This window comes from Oryctolagus cuniculus, chromosome X (assembly GCF_964237555.1).
Source record: "Oryctolagus cuniculus chromosome X, mOryCun1.1, whole genome shotgun sequence".
NCBI classification, from domain to species: domain Eukaryota; kingdom Metazoa; phylum Chordata; class Mammalia; order Lagomorpha; family Leporidae; genus Oryctolagus; species Oryctolagus cuniculus.
The window spans coordinates 86,556,634-86,581,789 of record NC_091453.1 but is presented as its reverse complement, the minus strand read 5'-3'; the positions used below and the strand labels follow the sequence as shown (position 1 = coordinate 86,581,789).

At 38.5% G+C, this 25,156-nt stretch overlaps 1 protein-coding gene across 2 annotated transcripts in view; it reads left to right on the top strand.

The window, feature by feature from the left end:
- RNF128 (ring finger protein 128) overlaps window positions 1-22,037 on the top strand; it is a 109,776-nt gene extending 87,739 nt beyond the window's left edge. For both annotated transcript variants that reach the window (XM_008272843.4, XM_002720143.5), the window contains exons 3-7: window positions 4,378-4,449; window positions 9,357-9,439; window positions 10,474-10,570; window positions 11,383-11,551; window positions 20,599-22,037. In XM_008272843.4, coding sequence (XP_008271065.1) covers window positions 4,378-4,449; window positions 9,357-9,439; window positions 10,474-10,570; window positions 11,383-11,551; window positions 20,599-20,732 — 555 coding nt within the window. In that variant the 3' untranslated portion in view covers window positions 20,733-22,037. The remainder of the gene's footprint in view (window positions 1-4,377; window positions 4,450-9,356; window positions 9,440-10,473; window positions 10,571-11,382; window positions 11,552-20,598) is intronic.
- The last annotated feature ends 3,119 nt before the right edge of the window (window positions 22,038-25,156 follow it).

The following is a 25,156-nucleotide window of genomic DNA, read 5'->3' as shown; positions in this document are numbered from 1 at the left end:
ACAGCACATGATAAGAGGTAGAAACAATGTGCTACCAGAACCTACAAGGTAGAAGAGGATTTTGATATGGTGACAAGGCCTTGACAAAGTATCCAGTGTAATTTGCACATCAATGTAGATACATTCTTGAAGTTATTAATTTTTTAAAGATTTATTTATTTTTGAAAGAATTAGAAAGAGAGACAGAGACAGAGTGATCGATCTTCCATCTGCTGGTTCACTCCCCAAATGGCTGCAACAGCCAGGGCTGGACCAGGGCTGGGCCAGGCCAAAGCTAGGAGCCTGGAACTCCATCCAGGTCTCCCATGTGGGTAGCAGGGCCCAAGCACTTGGGCCATCTTCTGATGCTTCCCCAGATACCTTGGCTGGGAGCTGGATTGGAAGTGGAGCAGCAGGGACACAAACCGGCACCCATATGGGACGCCGGGATTGCAGGCAGTGGCTTTACCCGCTACACCACAGCGCCGGCCAGAGGCTATGATTTTTAAAGAACAAAATGTGAATTACAGTTTACATGGGTACATATTATCTTTAAGTGGTGAGGTATATTTGGGCACGCAAAAGCTGACATAAATAATATTGTACAAACATGCATATTTAATATAAACTACTCAGCCCTAATGCTGCTCTCATATTTCAGTGTTTTAGAGAGAGGAATGCGTCTATGAATTCTTGGTAGCACTATGACAGTGAAATATTTTGAGTATTAATGGAGATTTTGCAAGTTATCTTTCTTCAAGCTCTAAAAATATAGTTTGCGCTTTTTACCAAAATCGCTTGTCTTACATCCATATATAAAGAAAATGATTTTCCATTTCTTTATAAAAGTTCAGAAGGAGCTATTGAAAATATCAAAATTTCCTTTTAAACAAATTTTTATTCCAAGGACACGTGGTTAAGCCTTGGTTTGTGCTATGCTGCAAATCTTTTAGGATACTTTATAGTCAAGTTCCTTGCTTAGTATATTCTGGCATCTTGGATTTTTGCACTTTATTATTTTGTATTTCCCTCTCTCCACCTAATGTGAAAGCAATGATCTTAATGTAATTTCTACATTATATAAGTTTACCTTTAATCCTGTACCTCAAATTGATTTGCAATACAATCTTGGCTAACATTTGGAAAGATATATTTAACATTCATTCCTAATAAACTGGAGAGAGTTAGCACCAGAGACTTAGGCATTTTATTGTATTGAATTGACTCTTTTGAAATGAGAAAACTACATAAACTTAATCAAGTGAACATGCAAGAAAGGTATGACTTGCTTGTGAGTGCATTTCCCTAATTGTGGTATGCAGTTTGTTGCTTAAACCTAAGTCATTTGTTTTTTTGAAAACAAAGAGCAAAATTATTGGCAATGACTGTCAACTAAATAACTTTTTCTCTTATTTTGTTGGCTCTATTTTTGTTCAGTTTCATTTTTCTTCTCTTTTCTTTTAAAAAAAGATTTATTGTATTTATTTGGATGGCAAAGTTGCAGAGAGAGAGAGAGAGAGTGTGCATCCACTGGTTCACTCCTCAAATTCTTCACAGCCAGGGCTCAGCCAGGCTGAATCCAGGAGCCTGGAACTCCATCTGGGTGTCCCACGCAGGTGGCAGGTGTCCATGGACTTGGGCCAACTTTTGCTGCTTTCCCAAGCACATTAGCAGGGAGCAGGATCGGAAGTGGGAGGATTCTGGTGTCGTCACAAGCAGCGGCTTGAACTGCTGCACTACAATGCTGGCCCCTGCATTTTTCTTCTCTTGATGTCAAAGTAGTAGCGCATAATCTATGTGAAAAGAAAGCAGTGAAGTTTGGAGGTCTAGGCCCAAGCCAGGACCCTGTGGGCATACTGGTTGTTCACCAAGAGGATTGCCACAGTTTGGCAGACAATAGAATTCAGGAGTTGGAACAATGTCAGAAGATAGCTGAGTTGTGGGTGGATATATTGTAATGGACTCTTGGAAAAGGAAGACCAGAATTCCAGTACCAGCTCTATCATGTTTTATAGAGGTGACATTCTCTTCTGGATAAGTTAGTTTACTATCCCAAGCCTCCATGTGCCGATGAAGCTATTTATTGCCTCCTTCAAGGGGTTGTTTTGAGGGTTAAATAAGGCAATGGATATCAAAAATGATTGTTATGCAGTATTAAGAAGTGTATAAGGGGCTGGCACTATGGCATAGCAGGTTAAGCTGCTGGCTGCAGCGCTGACATCCCATATGGACACGGATTCGAGTCCTGGCTGCTCCCCTTCCAATCCAGCTCCCTGCTAATGTACCTGGGAAAGCAGCAGAAGATGGCCCAAGTACTGGGGCCCCTGCACCCATGGGGGAGACCTGGAGGAAGCTTCTGGCTCCAGTCTTTGGTGCAACCCAGCTCTGGCTGTTTTGGCCATTTGAAAAGTGAACCATTGGATGGAAGCTCTTTCTCTGTAACTCTGCCTTTCAAATAAATAAAAATAAATCTTAAAAAAAGAACTGTTTAAATAAAAGGAAAAGAGTTAGATTCCTGCTCCAAGTCACAGTTAAAACAGGTGGCTTCCTTGGTGTAACTCATGGCTTTAGTGGGACTTACACTAACCAACTCTGGTATTTTGAGCAAGACATTCTTACTCTGGGTATCAGTTTTATTATCTGGAAGATTTAATGTTGGGCTGGTTAATATAAAAATCCTCAATGTATCTCCATTCATTGTCACTCTATTATTTAATTTTCCTTGCAAGTAACAAATAGAAGGAGAAGGATTTGTGTTCAAAATAAAGTCTTATCATAGAATTCCCCCCTTTTAATTCCTATGTCCCTACATGAGTGTGTAGGACTTCAGTACCTCTTTCCCTCCTTTTAACTATTTCTGCTGAGCTATATGAATATTTGCTGGTCAGTTAACAATCTGAGAGAGCTGTTCCTGCTGTTCCTGTGACAGCAAATCAACAGTTTTTCACTCTTTGGCAGTAAGCCAAATACCTGCCACAAAATGATATCTTATATAGGAGACAGGCTTGGGCATCAAGGAGGTTCCTGACATACCTGTACTTGCAGATTATTCTTTTCCAGAAATATCTTTGCTACGAATATGTGTAGATATGTTACAAGAGCAGATTATGTTTGTTGATGGATGGGCTTTTTAAATTAATAAACATTTTATTGCATGCCTGCTAATGCCAGTCATCATGCTGGACACTTTACTCACATTATCTCTGTAATTTTCATGTAACCGGGATGTCAGATGGGGACCCTACTGGGGATGGGGCTATATATAGGGGGAAAGAGGAAACTGTTTACATTCTCAGAGTAACCTTTGGTTCTCAGCACCTGCTCTTTGTTGATTTTCTGCTAAGTTTGTTCATTTTACAGTTCACAATAGGTAGATTGCATATCATCTTGCCATATGACACACATTCTGTTTGTATTCCACACAGCATTCACCCAAGTGTAAAACCTAGCCTCTACTTCAGTGTACACATATGTTCACTTGAGGTGCTCATGTATGGAGTCGATTTGAGTGAAAGGGAAGGGTTTATTTACAGCATCTCAGGTAACTTGGGGTTAACACTAGATAACTCATGCGACCTGGGATGTTTTTCCTTTCATCAGTTCACCCCATGTGGAAGACAGACATACTCTCACTGGTTCCTCTCTTAATAATCTTTCCTTTGCGTTTTGATTCCTCTTGTACCCCACCTCCACTTTCCACTCAATTATGCATAATGATTTAGACCTTATTCCCCAAATGAACCTTGGACTTGCCTTTGCATGTCCAGACTCACCTAGATAGATGCTCAGTGAGACAAAAAAAAAAGATGATACTCTTCAAATCGATCCTCCTTATAAGGCAATCATGGTTATAAACAGTATTTATTTTTCCTAATACCAAACACTGTAGAAGTTGGCATCATTGTATTGTTGAGTAAATATGCTTAAAGAATTAAGTGACATAGGTCTCGGTATTACTCACCTAGACTTAGGTCTAGGGACAAATGTCTAGGTCCATTTGTATCCAAAGCCAGAGCACTGTCTACCAATCAAGACATGAACCAAATTGTAACGGATGCACTTTAAGGTCCTCTGCACTCAAAAATAGTTTTACTGCTTTGAAAACTCATAGCATCTGAATCCATTTGGAATAGGGGCTGGGACACTTAGCTTTACTATTATGGCCCCAAATGCTGTTTAATAAAATAGGGAGGCAGAATACGTGGGAAGCTTCAGTAATTTGAAAAATCCTGCCTGATAGCAGATAAATGGGACAATTATTATGGCTAATTAAATTTTATATTTTGAAGTAGATTTATACATTGACTTTTACCCTATAAATATTTAACAATTCTCTCTACCATTTTCATCATACTTCTTTTAAAAATAGCTTTTCTAATACCTGATTTTTTATTACAGAGACAATTAAAGGCTGATGCTAAAAAGGCCATTGGAAGGCTGCAACTACGTACACTGAAACAAGGAGACAAGGTGCATTTAAGACTTTTAAATATTATTTGTTTTAAGGCAGTGCTACTAAGCCATGGTTCAAGATAAATGTTCTTATAAGCTGTGCTTTTCCTTGGTGTTTATAAATCTTATTGACTTGTTCTATTTAGAGCAGGAGATATGCTGAATAATGGCCCCTAAAGATATCTAGGTCCGAATCCCTGGAGCCTGTGAAAGTTAATTAATGTGGTATAAAGGACTTTGCAGATATTATTAGTTAAGGGTCTTAAGATGGGGAGATTATCCTGGATAATCACAGTGTCCTTATAAGAGGAAGGAAAAGGGAGATTTTACTACTGAACAATAGGAGATGTGACAAAGGAAGTAAGAAATTGAAGTGGTTCCAGGAAGAGGCTATGGATCAGGAATGCAAACAGCCTCCAAAAGCTGAAAAAGGTAAGGGAAGAGCTTTTCCCCTGAAGTTTCCAGAAGGAACACAATACTGCCAACACCTTGTTTTTAGACTTCTGGTCTTTGGAAGAGTGAGAAAATAAAGTTGTGTTGTTTTAAGCCACTAAGATATGATGATTTGCAACAGCAACAAGAAACTAATATAATGTTTCAGTGCACCATTACTTGAACATCCACTTTCAGATTTAGGACAGTTGAAAACTACTACTGTTGGGAAAAACATATGTCATAAAAAATAGATATTGAACTTACTGGGAAAAAATATCATTTGAACAATGGCAACAAAACCATTAAATACTTAGATATGGGGCAAGCATTTGGCCTAGCAGTTAAGATGCTGGTTAAGACAACTGCATCCCATATTGGAGTATCTGGGTTTGAGTTCAAGCTCCACTCTTAATTGCAGTTTCCTGCTAATGTGCACCCTAAGAGGCAGCCAATGGCTCAAGTAGTTGGGTATCCGCTACCCTCACTAAAGACCTGGATTGGGTTCCCAGCTTCCAGCTTCACCTGGCCCAACCCTGGCTGGTGTTTCAGGTATTTGGGGAGTAAACCAGCAGATGGAGGCTATCTTTCTCTGTAAATTTTTCTCTCTACCTCTCAAATAAGTAAATAAATAAGTAAATAAAGATTAGGTATAAATCTTATAAAATACATATAAGATCTATATGCTGAAAACTAAAGAAAGAAAGATATCTAAATAAGTAGATTCATGTTTATGTGTCAGAACTCTCACTGTTGTTAAGATGTCAGTTTCCCCAAAAACTAACAGAGTAGTTTCAATAAAAATCCTAGAAGGATCCTTTGTAGAAATTGGCAAGTTTATTCTAAATTTGTATGGAAAAGCAGAAGAATTAGAATAAATAAAACAAATTTGATAAGTAAGAACAGTTTTGGCTAATTTATACTACTTGATTTGCAGAATTATTTTAAAGCTACTGCAATCAAGATGGTGTGGTATTGGAGAAAGGATGAACTTTGCAGATCAATGGAATAGAAGAGAGAGTTAAGAAATAGGCCCACACATATATGGTCAATTGATTTTTGATACAGGTGCAAAGGCAATTCAATGAAGAAAGAATGGCCTTTTCAACAAGATAGCCAATTTTGGGATATACATATGCAATGATTCGATATACATAAGCAAAAATGAACCTCAATCCATTCTTCATAGCCTATGTAAAAATTAACTCAAAATGAATTACAGACTTAATCTATAAAGCCTAGAACTATGAAGTTTTCAGAATAAAAATTTGGAGAGAAATATATTAATGACTTGTCTTACACAAATATTGCCTACATAGGATACCAAAACCAAGTCCATAAAATTAAAAAAATGGAAAATTTGACTTTGTTGAAATAAGAATTTCAGCTATTTGAAAGACAGTGTTAAAAAATGGAAAAGACAAAGTATAGAAAAGAAGAATTCTTTTTCAAATCACAATCTGTTAAAAGACTAATAAAGAACTTTCAAAACTCAGCAGTAAGAAAACAAGCAAAACAGACACTTCACCAAAGAAAATAGAATAGTACTTCACATCATTTGTGAAAAAAATAGTTGTTTATTTTGTTGCAAACAATTTTTGAGATCCATGCATAATTTTTTTATTTTTTTAATTTTTTTATTCATTTGACAGAGATATAGATAGTGAGAGAGAGAGACAGAGAGAAAGGTCTTCTTTCCATTGGTTCACTCCCCAAATGGCCACCATGACCAGCACTGTGCTGATCAGAAGCCAGGAGCCAGGTGCTTCTTCCTGGTCTCCCATGCAGGTGCAGGGGCCCAAGCACTTAGGTCTTTCTCCACTGGACTCCCTGGCCACAGCAGAGAGCTGGACTGGAAGAGGAGCAGCCAGGACTAGAACTGGTGCCCATATGGGATGCCGGCGCCACAGGCAGAGGATTAACCAAGTGGGCCATGGCACTGGCCCCACATAATTTTTCAAAATATGCATTTCCATGAACTTTTAAAGATCCTCCACATGTGCATCAATTTCAGAATTTTTAGAATATTGTGTCTTTTAATTTCACCTTTCCATGCAAATTTTAAAGTACCATCATATATGCATGATAAATAAGCTCATAAAAAAAGATGTTCAACATCCTAAGTCAATAAGGAAACGCAAATTGAAGAAATGCCAGGAAACATTCATTAGAATGACTGAAATCAATACAGTTGAAAATACCAGTAGATAGTCTAGATGTGTCGCAACTAGAGATCTCATGTATTTGCTATTGCAAATACAAATAAGCCAGTCCCAAAGGGACAAATATCATATGTTCTCCCTGATATCTGACAAGTAGCTGAGCACCTAAAAGGAAACCTGTAGAAGTGAAACGGACACTATGAGAAACGATGACTTGATCAGCCCTTGTCCTGACTGTCAAGGAACAACTTACTATTTTATTCCTTTTAGTATTTTTTTTTTTGTTCTACTTAATACCATTGGTTGAACTCTTTAACATACAATTATCCTTAGGTGTTTAAATTTAACTGAAAAGTGATCCCTGCTAAATATAAGAGTGGGAATAAGAGAGGGAGGAGATACACAGTTTGGCACATGCTCACTCAGACTTACCCCTAATGGTAGAGCTAGAAATGTGCCAGGGGATTCCAAATCAATCCCATCAAAGTGGCATCTACCAATGCCATCTTACTAGTCAGAGTGATCAGTTTCAGTTCATAATTGATCATAATGATAGAATTAAGTGTCAAAGGGATCACATAAACAAGACTTGTGTCTGCTAATACTAACTGATAGAATTAAAAAGGAGAGAACTATCCAACATGGGAAGCAGATACACAGCCGACTTATAGAATGGCAGATGCCCTAAATAGAACTCTGGCCTCAGAATCAGCCCTTAAGGCATTCAGATCCAGCTAAAAAGCCCCATGAGAGTTTCTCAGGCATAGAAAGCCAAGACACTGTGCAAAAAAAAAAAAAATGACCTAAATGAAAGATCTCTGTGAGTGAGATCCCAGCAGAAAGAACAGGCCATCAAAGAAGGAGGTACCTTTCTCTGAAGGGAGGAGAGAAGTTCTACTTTGATTATGGCCTTGTCTAAATAAGGTTGGAGTTTGTGAACTCAAGAGGCTTCCGTAGCCTTGGCAGCTCATGACAAGAGCCTTGGGTGATTACTGACATCATAAATAAGAGTGTCAATTGTTAAATCAACAACAGGAGTCACTGTGCACCTACTCCCCATGTAGGATCTCTGTCCTTAATGTGTTGTACTATGCAAATTAATGGTAAAACTGCTACTCAAACAATACTTTATACTTTGTGTATCTGTGTGGGTGCCAACTGTTGAAATCTTTACTTAGTGTATACTAAGTTGATCTTCTGTATATAAAGATAATTGAAAATGAATCTTGATGAAGAATGGAATGGGAGAGGGAGTAGGAGGTGGGATGGTTACAGGTGGGAGGGAGGTTATGGGGGGAAAAGCCGCTATAATCCAAAGGTTATACTTTTGAAATTTATATTTATTAAATAAAAGTTTTTAAAAATGGAAAATAGTACCTCCACTTTGAACACCAGTTTGGAAGTTCCCTATGAAGTTAAAAATACACTTATCATAGAACCCAGCAATCTCACTACAAGATATTTATCCTTAAGGGGGAAAATAGCTCATATTCACATAAAAACTTATATATATATATTTATATGTTTATGTATACATACTTATATATAAACAATTATTTATAGCAACTTTATTCATAATTGCCAAAAACTGCAAAGAACCCAAATGTCCTGCAGCACAGGAATGGATAAACTCTGGAACATCTATTTTAGAGAATCCTATTCAGCAATTGAAAGAGGAGGCACTGATGCTAGAAAAGCATGGTTGAATCTCCAGTGCATTAAGTGAAAGAAGCCAGATTCAAAGGCTAGATAATGCATGATTCCATTTATATGATAGTGTGGAAAGCTGAAACTATAGGAATTGGAAACACATCAGTGGTTGCCAGGGACTGAGGCTGAAAAGAAGGGTTGACTACAAAGCATTATGGAGGAATTTGTTGGAATCATGGCATTAGTCTCTATCTTGATTGTGCTGAGGATTAAGTGACTGTAGCTTGTCAAAATTTGCAGAACTGGACAGGAAAATGGTGAATTTTATTGTAGGTGAATTACACCTTAATTTTTGAAAATTGGGAAAATTTAGCTATGGAACTTGTACAAATGGCATCTTATGAATTTTACAACCAGGAAAAACAGCTTAAATCAGTGCTACATGCTTCTCTTTGTTCTGTTCCCTCTTTTAGTTGACTTTATTCTTTTAGCCTTTTGAAGTCTAAATGATATTTAAATCGCCTATTGAGACTTTATAGTTGCCTAGTCTTACCTATTGTTTAGTGGTAAGATGCTCCTCCTTCTATAGGAGTCTATGCTAGTTAAATGCATGCATATTCTGATATTTCTCTATAGCCTAATGCATTATATATCAGAATATTAAAAATTATTTGCTCGTAGGAAATCGGCCCTGATGGAGATAGTTGTGCTGTGTGTATTGAGCTATATAAACCAAATGATTTGGTGCGCATCTTAACCTGCAAGTAAGTTTGGTTTGCTTTTATATCATCAATAAGAAAAGCTGACCCACAGAAACCATTGTAATGGGGGAAAACAATTTTGAATGCTTCTGAATTGATATTTTTAGTTTATTTTCACATATAGAGGTTTTTTTTAATAACAGTGAAGTTGGTTTTAAGTCTAATTGTATTGTTGCCATAATCTAGAACAATTTGTTCTAAACTAATTCCATAGAAAATGAAAACCTAGTCAACAGGCCAATTTATACACACACACACACACACACACACACATACATTGTGTTTATAAATTGGCCTGTGTATATACAAGAGTACTTCAAAAAATTGTGGAAAAAGGAATTAAAATGTTTGTTTTGGTATAAAAACCCGTATAGTTACATGTATACATACATGCTCCTATATACAGTTGTACATAGTACTAGATTATTTCATTTTAAATTCATTTTAACAATCCCTTTGGGGAAAAAAATAAAACCAATTCATGCACACTTATTTGGAAGTCTCTGCTACTTAGGTTATTATTATTATTATTATTATGCATTTCCTGAAGTTTGCTTTTAACACTCTTAGCACTCTTCTCTTAGCTAATAGTAACGCTCTCGGAACATATCACATTTCCTCAAGCATCAGTACTGTGTAAACTCCACACTATATTGTACTGTGTTATTGAGAATGACCATATCATTCTACAAATAAGGAATGATAAGATAAAAAGATTTGAAATACTGTAGTCTTAGGTCCGGTAATATCTTAGACATTTTCAAGTCAGTGAGCACTAAAAATGCTTTTGTGTGTGTGTGTATGTGTTTGTTTGAAGCTAGAGTAATGATGCTTTTATATTTAAAATACTATATGATGAAATTTCCATGTTTTGCTTCTGTGACTCCTTTGTGTTAATAGTGTATTTCAAATGAAAAAAAGAAATTCATTCAAAAACTAAGTTAAGTTACAAGGTAATCTATTAATATATGTTAGGCAAAGCATTGTTGCTATTTTATAACCAATAACTAAATTTTGCTTTTTTATTCTTTCATTAGCCATATTTTCCATAAGACATGTGTTGACCCATGGCTGTTAGAACACAGGACTTGTCCTATGTGCAAATGTGACATACTGAAAGCTTTGGGAATTGAGGTAAACATTACTGCATTATTTATATGCAGGGACTTGAAAAGGTGTGTTATTCATGTGCCTGGGCTTTGAGGAAGATAGCACCCTAATTTTTTTACCTATGTAATGTGCCAGACTTACAGTTTATACCTAAAATGGGACATATTTACATCATAGAGACACTGAGGTATCTTATCTTGAACAACCTCCATTTTCCTTCTTCCTCTTCCTTTTCAAATGCATTTATTATTTGGTCAGAATTTGAAGTCGGGACCATATAAACTACCAACTTGGCATTCCCCCTGTTTTCCACTGTCTTCATATTGTGTAGTGACCAAATTTGTAGTTAAAAGAGCAAATATAATGTGTGAAAACATAGTTAATATTCAATTATAATTTTATATTGGAGAAATTTAAAAGACCAATTTTCAAAATAAACCTGAAGGTCAAGCACAACAAATTCTTCTTGACTTGAGGAGACACATAAATGACAGTGATCCTCAATCCCCCTGGGGAACAGCATGGTATATAAACATTTTTGAGTGCCTGCCTTTTACCAGGTATTCTGTTATAAAGGGCTGGGATAACCCCAGATGAATATGTCAGATGTGAGGGCATTCCTTCTTTAGTATCTTTCACACCTTTGGTTCACCCAGTTACTCTAATTGCTCTGACTGGGGCCAGCAAAAGATTTTAGTGATCATCAAAAGGGATTATAGGCTTAAAAGGTTAAGAAACATTGCTTTAATGAATCATCTATGAAGAAAGCCTTTAACGATATAATAAGGAAAGGGATATCCTCTAAGAGTTTTAATATGTTCAAATACTTTCCAAAGGTGGACGTTGAAGATGGATCAGTGTCTTTGCAAGTCCCTGTATCCAATGAAACATCCCATAGTGCCTCCCCGCATGAAGAGGATAACCGCAGTGAGACTGCATCATCTGGATACGCTTCAGTACAGGGAGCCGATGAACCACCTCTGGAAGAGCACGTGCAGTCTGCAAGTAAGCACCGTACCGAGGGCCAGTGAGGGCCCCACAGATGACCCCTTGTGAATCACCAGTGTCCATCAGAGCACCTTCTGCTTTTGAGTGTTTGTTCCATTCACCCATTAACACATTCCAGGTTTTTTTCCCCTTAAAATGACACGAGGAAGGCTGCACCCTTGCCTTAACTTAATTTATACATGTTCAAATGGCCCTAAAGTAAATGAAATGCATCAGGAGTGGGATTATTCACGAAAGAAAGATTTATTGGAAAGCTTCTCTCTAATGCACTTAAATATTAGCTAATTAACTACTTTAGGGGGCTAAAGAAAAACCTTAAATTTTAGAAGCCATTGTCTATTGCACATCAGTCATTGATTCTTATTAAGATAATGGAATCTTAAAATGATAAAATAGCATTTAATTTACAGAAGCTTGATTCATTCCCAACTTCACAGAAACATGTTTTGCAGTTAGGAAATGATGTTTAAAAATAGTATGTGCTGCCACCTGTTGACAATGTATCATGAATTCAACAAACCTTTAGAAACTAAAACTATATTATTTTCAAGTGAAATACTGTTACTTAGGGATTTTATACCTGTGGAGAAATTTTAGAGAATTTTGTTGCTTTCTTCACCTATAAAGAGTAAACTCTTTATAGGTTTCCTATTTTATAGGAAATTACTTTCCTATTTTTTTAAAGATTTATTTGAGAGGCAGAGATACAAAGAGAAGCGGGGCAGGGGGGAGGGAGAGAGAGAGAGAAGAGAAAGAGAGAGAATATCTTCCATCCACTGATTCACTCCCCAAATGGCCTCAATGGCCATGGCTGGGCCAGGCTGAAGCCAGGAGCCAGGAGCTTCTTCTGAGTCTCCCACATGGGTGCAGGAGTCAAGTACTTGAGCCATCTTCTGCTGCTTTCCCAGGCATACTAGCAGGAAGCTGGATTGGAAGTGGAACAGCCGGGACTCGAACTGGCACCCATACGGGATGCCAGCACTGCAGGCAGAGGCCCACAGCGCTGACTCCTGTTTTTCCACTCTTTAACCTCAGCTTTTTTTCATGCTTTTTGTTGTTATTGTTTTTTTTTAAAGATTTATTTAATTTTATTTGAAAGAGTTACACAGAGAGAGGAGAGGCAGAGAGAGACAGAGAGAGAGGTCTTCCATCTGATGGTTCACTCCCCAATCGGCCACAATGGCCGCAGCTGCGCTGATCCGAAGCCAGGATCCAGGAGCTTCTTCCGGGTCTCCCACATGGGTGCAGGGGCCCAAGAACTTGGGCCATCTTCTCCTGCTATCCCAGGCCACAGCAGAGAGCTGAATAGGAAGTGGAGCAGCAGGGTCTCGAACCAGCGCCCATAAGGGATGCTGATGCTTCAGGCCAGGGTGTTAACCCGCTACCCCACATGCTGGCCCCTTTTTTGTTGGTTCTAAAGGTTTTTTTTTTTTTTCTCAATCCTCATATTGAGATAATCTAATTCTAGTATAAAAGTAGAAGAAAAACCAACTGCCAGATTAACTTGTGAAAGTTTCAACATCCAATGCCATAGACCCTTGTCCTCTGTAGGCTTATCAATGCCGTAAATACCAGTTCTGAAGGTGTCATGAGGAATAGTACCATGCAAAAGCACACCTCGCGTTTCTTGTAATATCTTCAGACATTTCCTCGAGTATAGTCATAAGAATTTTAATAATATGCTGATTATTCTACCCATAATAGAAAATAATTATCTACTTTTCCCAGATGATATGTTCCTGTAATTATGTGGTAATAGAAGTCAGGGAAGGGAATGGAGAATGTACAGAATAATTCAATTGATTTCTAGGTCTTTAAAAAATTCCAACCTACTTTTTAGTTCTTTATCCTTGTTTGTGGAGTTTAGGCAGATGAATAAGCAGAAAAGGTTTTCCAGAGAATTTGAAAAGCAAATGAAACAATGGTCCATGTTCTTTTTGTATTCTTTACCTGGGTAAGCACCCATCCAGGTGCCCCAAACCAGAAACTAGGAAGATCCTAGATTGTTCCCTGTCTTCCTTCCTATTGACTTAATATCATTTCTCTAAACTTCATCCCCTAATTACCAACCTTCATTTCACAGCCATGGTTTGAGCTACTATATTCTCTCTGCCCATTCCTTCTACTCTTCCTATTCCAAGAAATTGGAGACAACCAATGTAATCCCTGTTCCTTCTTTAAGACTCAACTCTTTTGAGAAACCTCTCTTGACTTTGCATGTGTGGCCCTCCTGTCTGTTTCCATGGAAAAGCTGTCATTGTATGTATTACACTGAATTACATTAAGACCTTTGAAAGGTCCTCTGGGTAGAGACAGTGTCTTTTTTTTTTTTTTTGGCAGAGTGGATAGTGAGAGAGAGAGACAGAGAGAAAGGTCTTCCTTTGCCGTTGGTTCACCCTCCAATGGCCACCACCGCTGGTGCGCTGCGGCCAGCACACCTCGCTGATCTGAAGGGGTACAGGGCCCAAGCACTTGGGCCATCCTCCACTGCCTTCCCGGGCCACAGCAGAGAGCTGGCCTGGAAGAGGGGCAACCGGGACAGAATCCGGCGCCCCGACTAGGACTAGAACCCGGGGTGCCGGCGCCGCTAGGTGGAGGATTAGCCTATTGAGCCGCGGCGCCGGCCGAGACAGTGTCTTATGTTCACTATTGCTACTCTGCTGCTTGCCTCATGGTAGATACTCAGATTTGTGTTGAATGAGTTACCCCTAAGAAGAGATTTAATTTTCTTTATGATTATGGATTACTAGTGTTTGGATCTTTAATATTAGCCTTGATTCTTATGGCCGTTCTTGATTTTCATAACCTTGTAAACACACAATCAGTTTATATCCGAGTGCCACATAATTGAGCTCACTTCTTGTATAACACTGGTTTTCAAACATAAGCACCCATAGAGTCCACCTGGAGAGCTTGTGAAAACAGAGAGGCCACTAAGAGAGTTTCTGGGTCAGTGGGGCTGGGGTGGAGCCTTAAGAATTTTGTTTCTAACATGTCCTCAGGTGATACTGATGCTGCTGATCCAGTGACCACACTTTGAAAACCATTAAGTTAGGGTCCCTGTTGTCAGCACTGGCTGAACATTAAAATTACCTGGAGGGATTTTAAACATTTCTGATGCCTGGACTCTACATAAGAGCAGTTAAATCAGAATCTATGAGGAGTGAGGTTTAAGAGCAGACTTTATTTTTTTTCTATTTTAATTTTGAAATAATTTCACACTGAAAAAGTTTCAAAAATACTACAAAGAATGCAGTATACTGCACTTGGCTTCTACCAATGTCAGTATCTTATGTAACCATATACAATGATCAAAAACCAGGAAATTAACTGATAAAATGCTATTAACTAAGCTATAGACATTACTCAAACTTCAGACTTGACCCACTAATGTCTCTTTTCTGTCCCAGGATCTCATATTACATTTACTTTTCTTTTTTTAAAGATTTATTTATTTGAAAGAGAGTGGGGAAGAGAGAAAGAAAGAGAGAGATCTTCCATCTGCTGGTTCACTACCCAAATGACTGTCATGGCCAGAACTGGGCCAGCCTGAAGCCAGGAGGCAGAAACTCCATCCAGGTCTCCCACGTGGGTGCAGGGGCCCAAGCACTTGGGCCATCCTTTGCTGCTTTCCCAGGTGCATTAGCAGGCAGCTGGATTGTAACTGGAGCAGCCAGGATTCGAACCAGTGCTCCAATATGGAATGTCATTGTTGCAGACAGCAGCTAAACCTGCTGTGGTACAACACCAGCCCCTCATATTACATTTAGTACTGTATCTTCTTAGTCTCCAATCTGTGACAGTTCCTCAGTCTTTGTTTTGAAGATTAGTGTCCAGTTATTTTGTAGCATGTCCCTCAATTTGTGTTTGTCTGCTATTTCTCAATGATTAAATTCATTGTCCATTTCTGGCAAGAATACACTTCTCAGTGCTCTGTAGCATATCCTGAAACACATGATGTCTGTGTCTTCTTACTGATCATTTTAATTTTGTTCACTTTGTCAAGGTGGTGTCTTTCAGGTGGCCCCCTTTAAGCAGGTTTGGGGAACATCCTGCTCACTGGCCACCTTAAGCCCACAAAACATTTGGTCTGGCCCTGCCAATGCAACCACAGGCAGGAATTGAAGCTCAATAAATCTATAGCAGGCTAATTTGTAAGTTGATAATTTTTAAAAGATTTTTAAAAATTTATTTGAAAGAGTTACACCTAGAGGTAGAGACAGAGAGAGACGTCTTCCATCCGCTGGTCCACTCCCCAATTGGCCTCAACGGTCGGAGCTGCGCCCATCCGAAGCCAGGAGCCAGGAGCCTCCTCTGGGTCTCCCATGCGGGTGCTGGGGCCCAAGGACTTGGGCCATCTTCCACTGCTTTCCCAGGCCATAGCAAAGAGCTGGGTCAGAAGTGGAGCAGCCAGGACTTAAACTGGCGCCCACATGGGATGCTGGCACTTCAGGCCAGGACTTTAACCTACTGTGCCACAGCACTGGCCCCTGTAAGTTGATAATTTTGTGTGGCCAACAAATGACGTCATAAATATTCATATGGCTCTGGGCACAACAAAGGTCCCCACCACAGCTTACTGTTTTTCCCTTTGTAACTATTAAATGTTTTACGTAGAGACACTTGGAGACTATGCAGGCATCCTGTTTCTCATACTTTTCCCCACTAATTTTAGCAGTCACTGATGCTTCTTGCCTGAAATAATTATTACCGAAGTGTTTGCCAATTAACAATTTTCTAGATCCATGATTTTACATTTATTAATTAAATTTATTATTTTTAAAGATTTATTTTATTTATTTGAAAGACAGAGTTACAGAGCAAGGTAAAGCCAGAGAGAGAGGGAGAGAGGTCTTTCATCTGCTGGTTCACTCCCCAAATGACTGCAATGGCCAGAGCTGAGCTAATCCAAAGCCAGGAGCCAGGAGCTTCTTCCAGGTCTCCTATGCGGGTGCAGGGGCCCAAGGGCTTGGGCCATCTTCTACTGTTTTCCCAGGCCATAGCAGAGAGCTGGATTGGAAGTGGAGCAGCTGGGAATCAAACCGGCACTCATATGGGATGCTGGCGCTGCAGGCTGCGGCTTTAACCTGCTGCACCACAGCACTGGCCCCATATTAATTGAATTTCTAATATGAGGAAGAGATATTCAGTTTTCATGTATTCAGTTATTTCTTTATAATAGCCTGGAATCAAGAATATTTCTTTCATTCTATAACATTGTTCTCATGATTTATCTATGGCTCATTGTTCTAGATTTAGTTGTTAGGAATTCATTCAAGTTGGCTTCTCTATTCTTTTCTTTTTTTTATCTTTTATTTAATGAATATAAATTTCCAAAGTACGACTCATGGGTTACAATGGCTTCCCCCCCCCATACCGTCCCTCCCACCCACAACCCTCCCCTTTCCCACTCCCTCTCCCCTTCCATTCACATCAAGATTCATTTTTGATTATCTTAATATACAGAAGATCAGCTTAGTATACCTTAAGTAAGGATTTCAACAGTTTGCTCCCACACAGAAACATAAAGTGAAAAATAATAGATGATTTTTTTTAAATGATGATGAAATCAGATCAGACCTATTGTCATGTTTAATCCCAGTGAGAGTCAAGTTGGGAATTGATAGTTTCTTTTTTTTTTTTTTTTTTTACAGAAGATCAGTTTAGTGTACATTAAGTAAAGATTTCAATCGTTTGCACCCCCATAGAAACACAAAGTGAAATATACTGTTTGAGTACTCGTTATAGCATTAAGCCTCAGTGTACAGCACATTAAGGACAGAGATCCTACATGAGGAGTAAGTGCACAGTGACTCCTGTTGTTGACTTTACAAATTGACACTCCTGTTTATGGCATCAGTAATCTCCCTATGCACCAGTCATGAGTTTCCAAGGCTATGGAAGCCCCTTGAGTTCTCCGACTCTTATCTTGTTTAGACACGGTCATAGTCAAAGTGGAGGTTCTCTCCTCCCTTCAGAGAAAGGCACCTCCCTCTTTGAAGACCTGTTCTTTCCACTGGGATCTCACTCACAGAGATCTTTTTGCCAGAGTGTCTTGGCTTTCCATGCCTGAAATACTCTCATGGGCTTTTCAGCCAGATCCGAGTGCCTTTAGGGCTGATTCTGAGGCCAGAGTGCTATTTAGGACATCTGCCATTCTATGAGTCTGCTGAGTATCTCACTTCCCATGTTGGATCACTCTCCCCTTTATTTATTCTATCGGTTAGCGTTAGCAGATACTAGACTTGTTTATGTGCTCCCTTGGTGCCAGAAGGTGTTTTAGGCATGGAGTTGGACTTCCATAGAGTGAGACATGGCAGATATTTTAGGCTTCCAAGGCCATCTCTGTTGCATATTGTACTTTTGTTTGTTTGTCTTATAACCTTTACAAAATGTGAAAAGCACTCTTATCTGTGAATTGGTCTTTTTTTTAAAGATTTATTTATTTATTTATTTATTTGAAAAGTGGAGTTACAGAGCACAGAGGCAGAGAGAGAGAGAGAGAGCGAGGTCTTCCATCCACTGGTTCACTCCCTAGATGGCTGCAACAGCCAGAGCTGTACCGATGCAAAGCCATGAACAAGGACTACCCACATGTGTGCAGGGGCCCAAGGACTTGGGACATCTTCCACTGCCGTCCCAGGCCACAGCAGAGAGCTGGATCAGAAATGGAGCAGCTGGGTCTCAAACCAGCACCCATATGGGATGCTGGCACTGCAGGCAGCTACTTTACCTGCTAAGCCACAGCACCAGCCCTGTGAATTTGTCTTATACGCTGTACTTTGCTAACTGCTAGGATAAAGTCTAGGTTAATATTACACTCTTATCCTTACCCTAGAGTGGGTCATTTTTCAGTGGGTCTTACGTTGAAGAATGGTATTGCAAAACCAAGGTCTGGCATTAGGTATGTGTACTGCTATTGGAGTGTCATTGCTCTTGGCCCTTTCAGTGAACAAGGCTAGGAAATACATGTATTTACTCACAGAAACACACCTCTGCATATATTTCCTCTCTCTCTGTCTCTTTCTCTATCTCTCTCTGCCTCTCTGTATGTGTGCTTGCCTCTCTTCCTCTCCCTTCCTGCTCCCTATCTGAAAAACCAGTAAGCACATACTGATACGCCTGAATTCCATCTAACACCACAGGGTTTATTCTAGCCTCCCCCTTTTATCCTTTGTAACTCCTTTCTCCAACCATGAAAAGAGAAAAGCTTTTCTTATCCACAAAATAGTTTATTTACTTATTTGCTCAATTCTAGAATATGAATAAAATAGCCTCAGCATTGCTTATTTATACCACTCTTTGAAACAGTTTTACCAGCTAGTATGCAGTTCTTTTTGTTTATAGCCTTCTAGAATAGAGTAAAATACTGCTTTCCATATGCAGGTGCAGTTCTTCCCCACCATCTTGCTCCTGAGGATGCTTATATAGTTCATTTGTAATATAATAGTTTCATTAGTTAATGTTTGTCTTCAGTTTGGAGCACACCTTCAATTTCTTGGTTGATTTCTTTTTTTAAGATTTATTTATTTATTTGAAAGTCAGAGTTAAAGAGAGAGAGAGAGGTTTTCCATCTGCTGGTTCACTCCCCAATTGGCCACAACAGCCGGAGCTGCATTGATCCGAAGCCAGGAGCCAGGAGCTTTTTCTAGTTCTCCCACATGGGTCCAGGGGCCCAAGGACTTTGGCCAACTTCTACAGCTTTCCCAGGCCATAGCAGAGAGCAGGATTGGAAGTGGAGCAGCTGTGACTCAAACCGGCACCCTTATGGGATGTCAGCACTGCAGGCAGTGGCTTTACCCGCTATGCCACAGTGCCAGCCCCAGTTGATTTCTTTTAAAATGAATCTATATTTACAAAAATACTTAGAAAGTTAATGTTGGGGCCAGCTCTGTGGCATAGTGCGTAAAGCTGCGGCCTGCAGTGGTGGTATCCCATATGGGTGCCAGTTCGACACCTGGCTGCTCCACTTCCAATTCAGCTCTCTGCTCTGGCCTGGGAAATCAGTGGAAGATGGCCAAAATACTTGGACCCCTGCACCCACGTGGGAAAACCTGGAAGAAGCTCCTGGCTCCTGGCTTCAGATTGGTGCAGCTCTGGCCATTGTAGCCAAATGGGAAGTGAGCCAACAGACAGAAGACATGTCTCTGCCTCTCCTCTTTCTGTGTAACTCTTTCAAATAAATAAATAAATCTTAAAAAAAAGAAAGTTCATGTTAAATATAATTAAAAGGTAAGTATTTTGGTGCAAAAAATGGAAATCCAAGCACAGAAAGTTCAGGAAAAATGGATATTATTTTAAAACAGCATGTATTTCAAAACTTTTAACACTAAAATAAGCTCTCTTTCTGTCTTATCTACTTTTTCACTTATTTATTTATTTTATTTATGTCAAAGACAGTGAGGTAGACAGGCAGATAAACAAAGATCTTCCATCTGCTGATTCCCTCTCCAAATGCCTACAATGGCTGGGATTGAGACAGGCTGACAAGCTAGGAGCCAGGAACTCAGTCCAGATCTTCCATTGGTATAGCAGGGACCCAACTACTTGAGCCATCATTGCCACCTCTCAGGGTCCACATTAGCAGGTAGCTGGAGTCAGGAGCCAGAGTTGGATATTGAACTCACGTACTCCTCTATGAGAGGCAGATGCCCTAACCAGTGTCTTAACCCCTAGGCCAATTACCCACTTCAGCATAGGCACTTTTTTTAAGTTCCTGGGTGAAGGAAATGTGCAGTCAGGTTTTAGAACTGCTGTATTCAACATAGAGAAGAGAAGACATAAATTTTACCCTTAAGAAGGCTATAATATAGATAGTAGTAAGCACACATACATGAATCATAAAATTAATTAAAAAGATAATACTCATACTGTTTATGTAAAACACAACATAAATCATATGATTATTAAAGGAACAGAACAGAGTGTAATAATCAGAACACGGTAGAATTAGATAAGAAATGTATCTTGGAAATGAATGTTAAAATTTCTTTTACCAGGAGAGACACATGACATTATCCTAAAATTGTTGTTTCTTTTTGAAGATGAAAACCTACAGCTGGTAAACCATGAAGCAAATTCGGTGGCAGTGGATGTCGTTCCTCATGTTGACAACCCAACCTTTGAAGAAGATGAAACTCCTGATCATGAGACTGCTGTTCGAGAAATTAAATCATAAAATCTGTGTCACTAGAAAACTTGAAACTTTAGTAATAACAGAACTGCCAATCAGGGCCTAGTTTACTATTAATGAACTGGATAAAAGTAATAAAATAAGAATGATGTGGAAAGTGCTGAGATGACTAATATTATACTATAGTTAAAAGGCTTACAATATTTAACCTATTAACTTTTTTCCACAAACTCATTATAATGTTTTTCATAGGCAAGTTTCCTCTCAATAGTGATAGCAACATTTTTAGACATTCAAAACTCTCTTTAAATAGTCATGTTTTTCATTTATAACAATTTTCTTATAAAGAAACATGTTGCTTTAAAATGTGGAGTAGTAGTAATCATTTTATTTTATGATAGTATCTTAATTAAAAATTGTACTACTTTAGCTTGGGCTATATGTGGCAGGGTTTTTTCTCCAGGTGCTTATATTTATCTGGAATTATAATGTAAAAAGCAATGCAAACTTAGGCTAGTATTTCATGAAATGTCTATTTAAACTACATTAAGTTGATAGAACAAGATTAAAGCAAAACATTTCATTTTAACTTTTTCTTGTTTTAAAAATTAGGCTAAATGTACTTCATGTGAGTGTTGAGCATAGATTATCAAGAATATGGACTGAATTGATTTGGTGACACCAATTTGATACAAGATTTTAGACAAAAAGGTTCCTTACAGAAATATTGTGTAACTATTTCTTCAATATGTGGGATTTTCAGAAACACAGTGTATAAATTACTATACTATTTGAAAATGGTAATGACTAAGTCACACAAAATTTGGTAATTAATCTTTGTGCATGAATTAGTCTACAGAAAACTTTCTATGAGTCTGCTAACAAATGTTTTCCAAACAATGTTGACTTTGAGAATTGAGTTTACATTTCTTCTAAATGGACTAAAATTACATTAAATAAACTACAAGTCTGTCCGTGTAGGGATAAAGTTTGTGAATGCATTTTCTTGGTGTTTGAAAAAGAATTGACAGGGTGGGGAGCAGGGAGAGAATTCCAGGTGCCTTAATAAAAAGTTTGAAGCTTCATCCACCAAAGTTAAATAGAACTCTTTAAAAAAAATGCACTTTATTTGTATTCTGCGTAGCTTACCTTTTATTTTAGAGTTTTGTTTCCAGTGCAAATTCCAGCAGAATTTAGGCAAACCCAGAAAAGACATGTATTTTTGTTTGCAGAATGTAGAACAGATAAAACCATTGCATTCTTGTACACTGATTTGAAATGCTGTAAATATGTCCTGATTTGTATTGATTCTCTTTAAATATAAAATGTAAATAAAATATTCCAATAAAAGCTTGTGTCTGCTGTTTACTTTAGCTAACATTTATCAACTTTTCATATATTAGGGTACTTTGAAAAAATCATGGAAAATAGAATTGAGGGATAAGTTTATTTTGGTGCAAAACATTCTGAAATCCATGCAGAGTATTTTTATCTGACACATTTCTTTGAACTTTTAAACACCTTTTTTATCCTTTAATGTCAAAATGTTTTGTACCAAAATAAACTTCTCTTTCAATTCCATTTTTCCATGAACCTTGGAAGTGTCTTCATATAATATACCTGGATTGGGTGGGAGTAGGACAGAATAGTTGAATGTAAATTGTCATTGATATATTTGATCAGTAAAAGCTAAACTTTAGTATGAATATATATTTACATATTTAATTACATAGAGAGGAAGTGCTGCCATTATATCACTAAATTTACCATGAATTATTTTTAAATATGAGGAAGGCAAATAATGAGATTGACTAGTAATTATATAAATTTCAAAAAGAATCTGATTCTAGTCCATCTTTATACTATTCATGACATATGGATGTTTTATTACTTTAATGCTTTCTTTCAGCCTTCTCTTTGGCAGTATGATTGCTAGAATGATTGATGAGTTAAGCGCCTCTCTTTCATCAAACATAAGAATACACAGATGTTTGAAACAACCCAGAATCATGATTATCAAACCAAATGTATAATATTCTGTGGGTGTGTGAATGAGGCCTGTGTTCCTAAAGTGTTAACATTCTCTCAAGTTTTGTGGGGATTCTTTTTGGAGAGCACTTTTCAAATTTTTTAATTTTTATTTTATTTGAAAGGCAGAGAGAGAGAAAAATCACCCATCCACTGGTTCACTCCCTAAATACCCACAATAGCCAGGGCCAGGCCAAAGCCAGGAGTTAGAAACATAATCCAGGTCTCCTTTGTGAGTGATAGAAACCCATTCATTACTGGGGCCGGCATTGTGGCACAGTGGGTTAAGCTGCTGCCTGGGATGCTGGCTTCCTGAAGTCCTGGCTGCTCCACTTCCAATCTAGCTCCCTCAGTAACTTCCAGAATATTCTCTTGTGCCCATTTGCAGTTGATTCCAATTCCCATTCTCTGCTCTGTACAACCACCAATCAGGTTTCTATCTGTATAGATTTACCCATTCTGAACTTTTCCTAGAGAGAGAATCATACAACTTACTGCCTGTTATGACTGACCTCCCCTAAACATAATGTTTTCAAGGTCCCTCCATGTTGTAGAATACACCAGTACTCCATTCTTTTCATTGCTGAGTAATGGATATTTTATTTTTGGATAATCCATTCATCAGCTAATGAACCCTTGGGCTATTCCAACTCTTGCTGTTATGAATAATGCTTCTATGCACATTCAAATACAAGTCTTTCTGTAGGTGTATGTTTTGGATTCTCTTGTGTAAATACCTAGGAGAGAAATTCCATGCCACTTGTGAATTTTCTTACTTCTTGCTAGTATCTATTGGTCCTCTTTAGCTTGACCATTAGACTTATATCATATACTCACAAAATAGTCAACATGTAAGTTGATTCTTTTAAGAATGGCAGTAGATATTCGTCCATATAGGGAGTCTCCCACATGAAAAAGAGGGGTTCTCTGCATTTATTTGTACACTTAGCAGAAATCAGGTTTATTATCTTCTTTAAAAAAAAAAAGATTTATTTTATTTAAAAGAGTTACAAAGAGGCAGAGAGAGAGAGAGAGCCATCTGCTGGTTCACTCCCCATATGGCTACAACAGCTAGAGCTGGGCCAATCCGAAGCCAGGAGCCAGGAGTTTTTTCCCGGTCTCTCACGCAGGTGCAGAGCCCAAGCACTTGGGCCATCCTCCACGGCTTTCCCAGGCCATAGCAGAGAGCTGGATTGGAAGTGGAGCAACCAGGATGAACTGCCCATATGGGATGCCGGCACCACAGTGTAGTTGACTGCCAGCCCCAGGTTTTATATCTTCTACATGATAATATATGTGTTCCCAAATCAATCAGTAAAAATATATTTAAAGATACAATCGGGTCGGAGCCGCAGCTCACTTGGCTAATCCTCTGCCTGCAGCACCGGCACACCAGGTTCTAGTCCCGGTTTGGGTGCCAGATTCTGTCCCGGTTGCTCCTCTTCCAGTCCAGCTCTCTGCTGTGGCCTAGGAAGGCAGTGGAGGATGGCCCAAGTGCTTGGGCCCTGCACCCGCATGTGAGACCAGAAGGAAGCACTTGGCTCCTGGCTTCGGATTGGTGCAGCGCAACGGCCGTGGCGGCCATTTGGGGGGTGAACCAACGGAAGGAAGACCTTTCTTTCTGTCTCTCTCTCTCACTGTCTAACTCTGCCTGTCCAAAAATTAATTAATTAGTTAAAAAAGGATACAATCAGAATTCTAGAACATTTCTTCTTCCTCCTTACATCTACTGTCTTTCCATTTGTGAGATATATTAACTTCTATAACATCTGGAGGAATTTTATCATCTTAGGTTATAATAAATTTTTAATTATTTTCCTTACTCATTGCTGAGTAACATTCTGTTATATGGATATTTCATGTTTGTGAGTGACATTTTTAAGCACACAAAAATATAAAGTTTTCATGACTACATGAGACTTTAAAAATATTCAGTATTATAGTGGGAATTTTGACTTCCAGAACTAAATTGCTGTCCTCTACCATCAGAGCTAATTGAATGAAAGGTTAGAGAAATACTGCCCACTGGTTCTCAATATGTTTCTGTGTAAGCACAACCTCATGAATGTATGACATTCAGAGGCATACCTGGACCTTGAGAGTTAAAAGACTTGTATAGATAGTTTTGCATGGATGGTTAGTGCAATTTCCCCTTCTAGCTACAATTGAATGGATGTCCCAATTCTCAACCACTGCCTTAGAAAACTTAATAGGCATGCCTTGATACAACCTTTTTAAAAAAGCAATTCCACCATCTAAAATGCATTAACAGAGCCTGTAATTCAAAAGATGCCTATGTGGTTCTGAATGGAAATGTGATTAATTATCCCCAATTTGTTGTACTTTGATTTTCCAATATCTAATTTGCTTTAAATCTGTGCATCTGAAACTTTAATGTGCCTGCAAATTACCTGAGGATCTTGTTAACACATATATTCTGA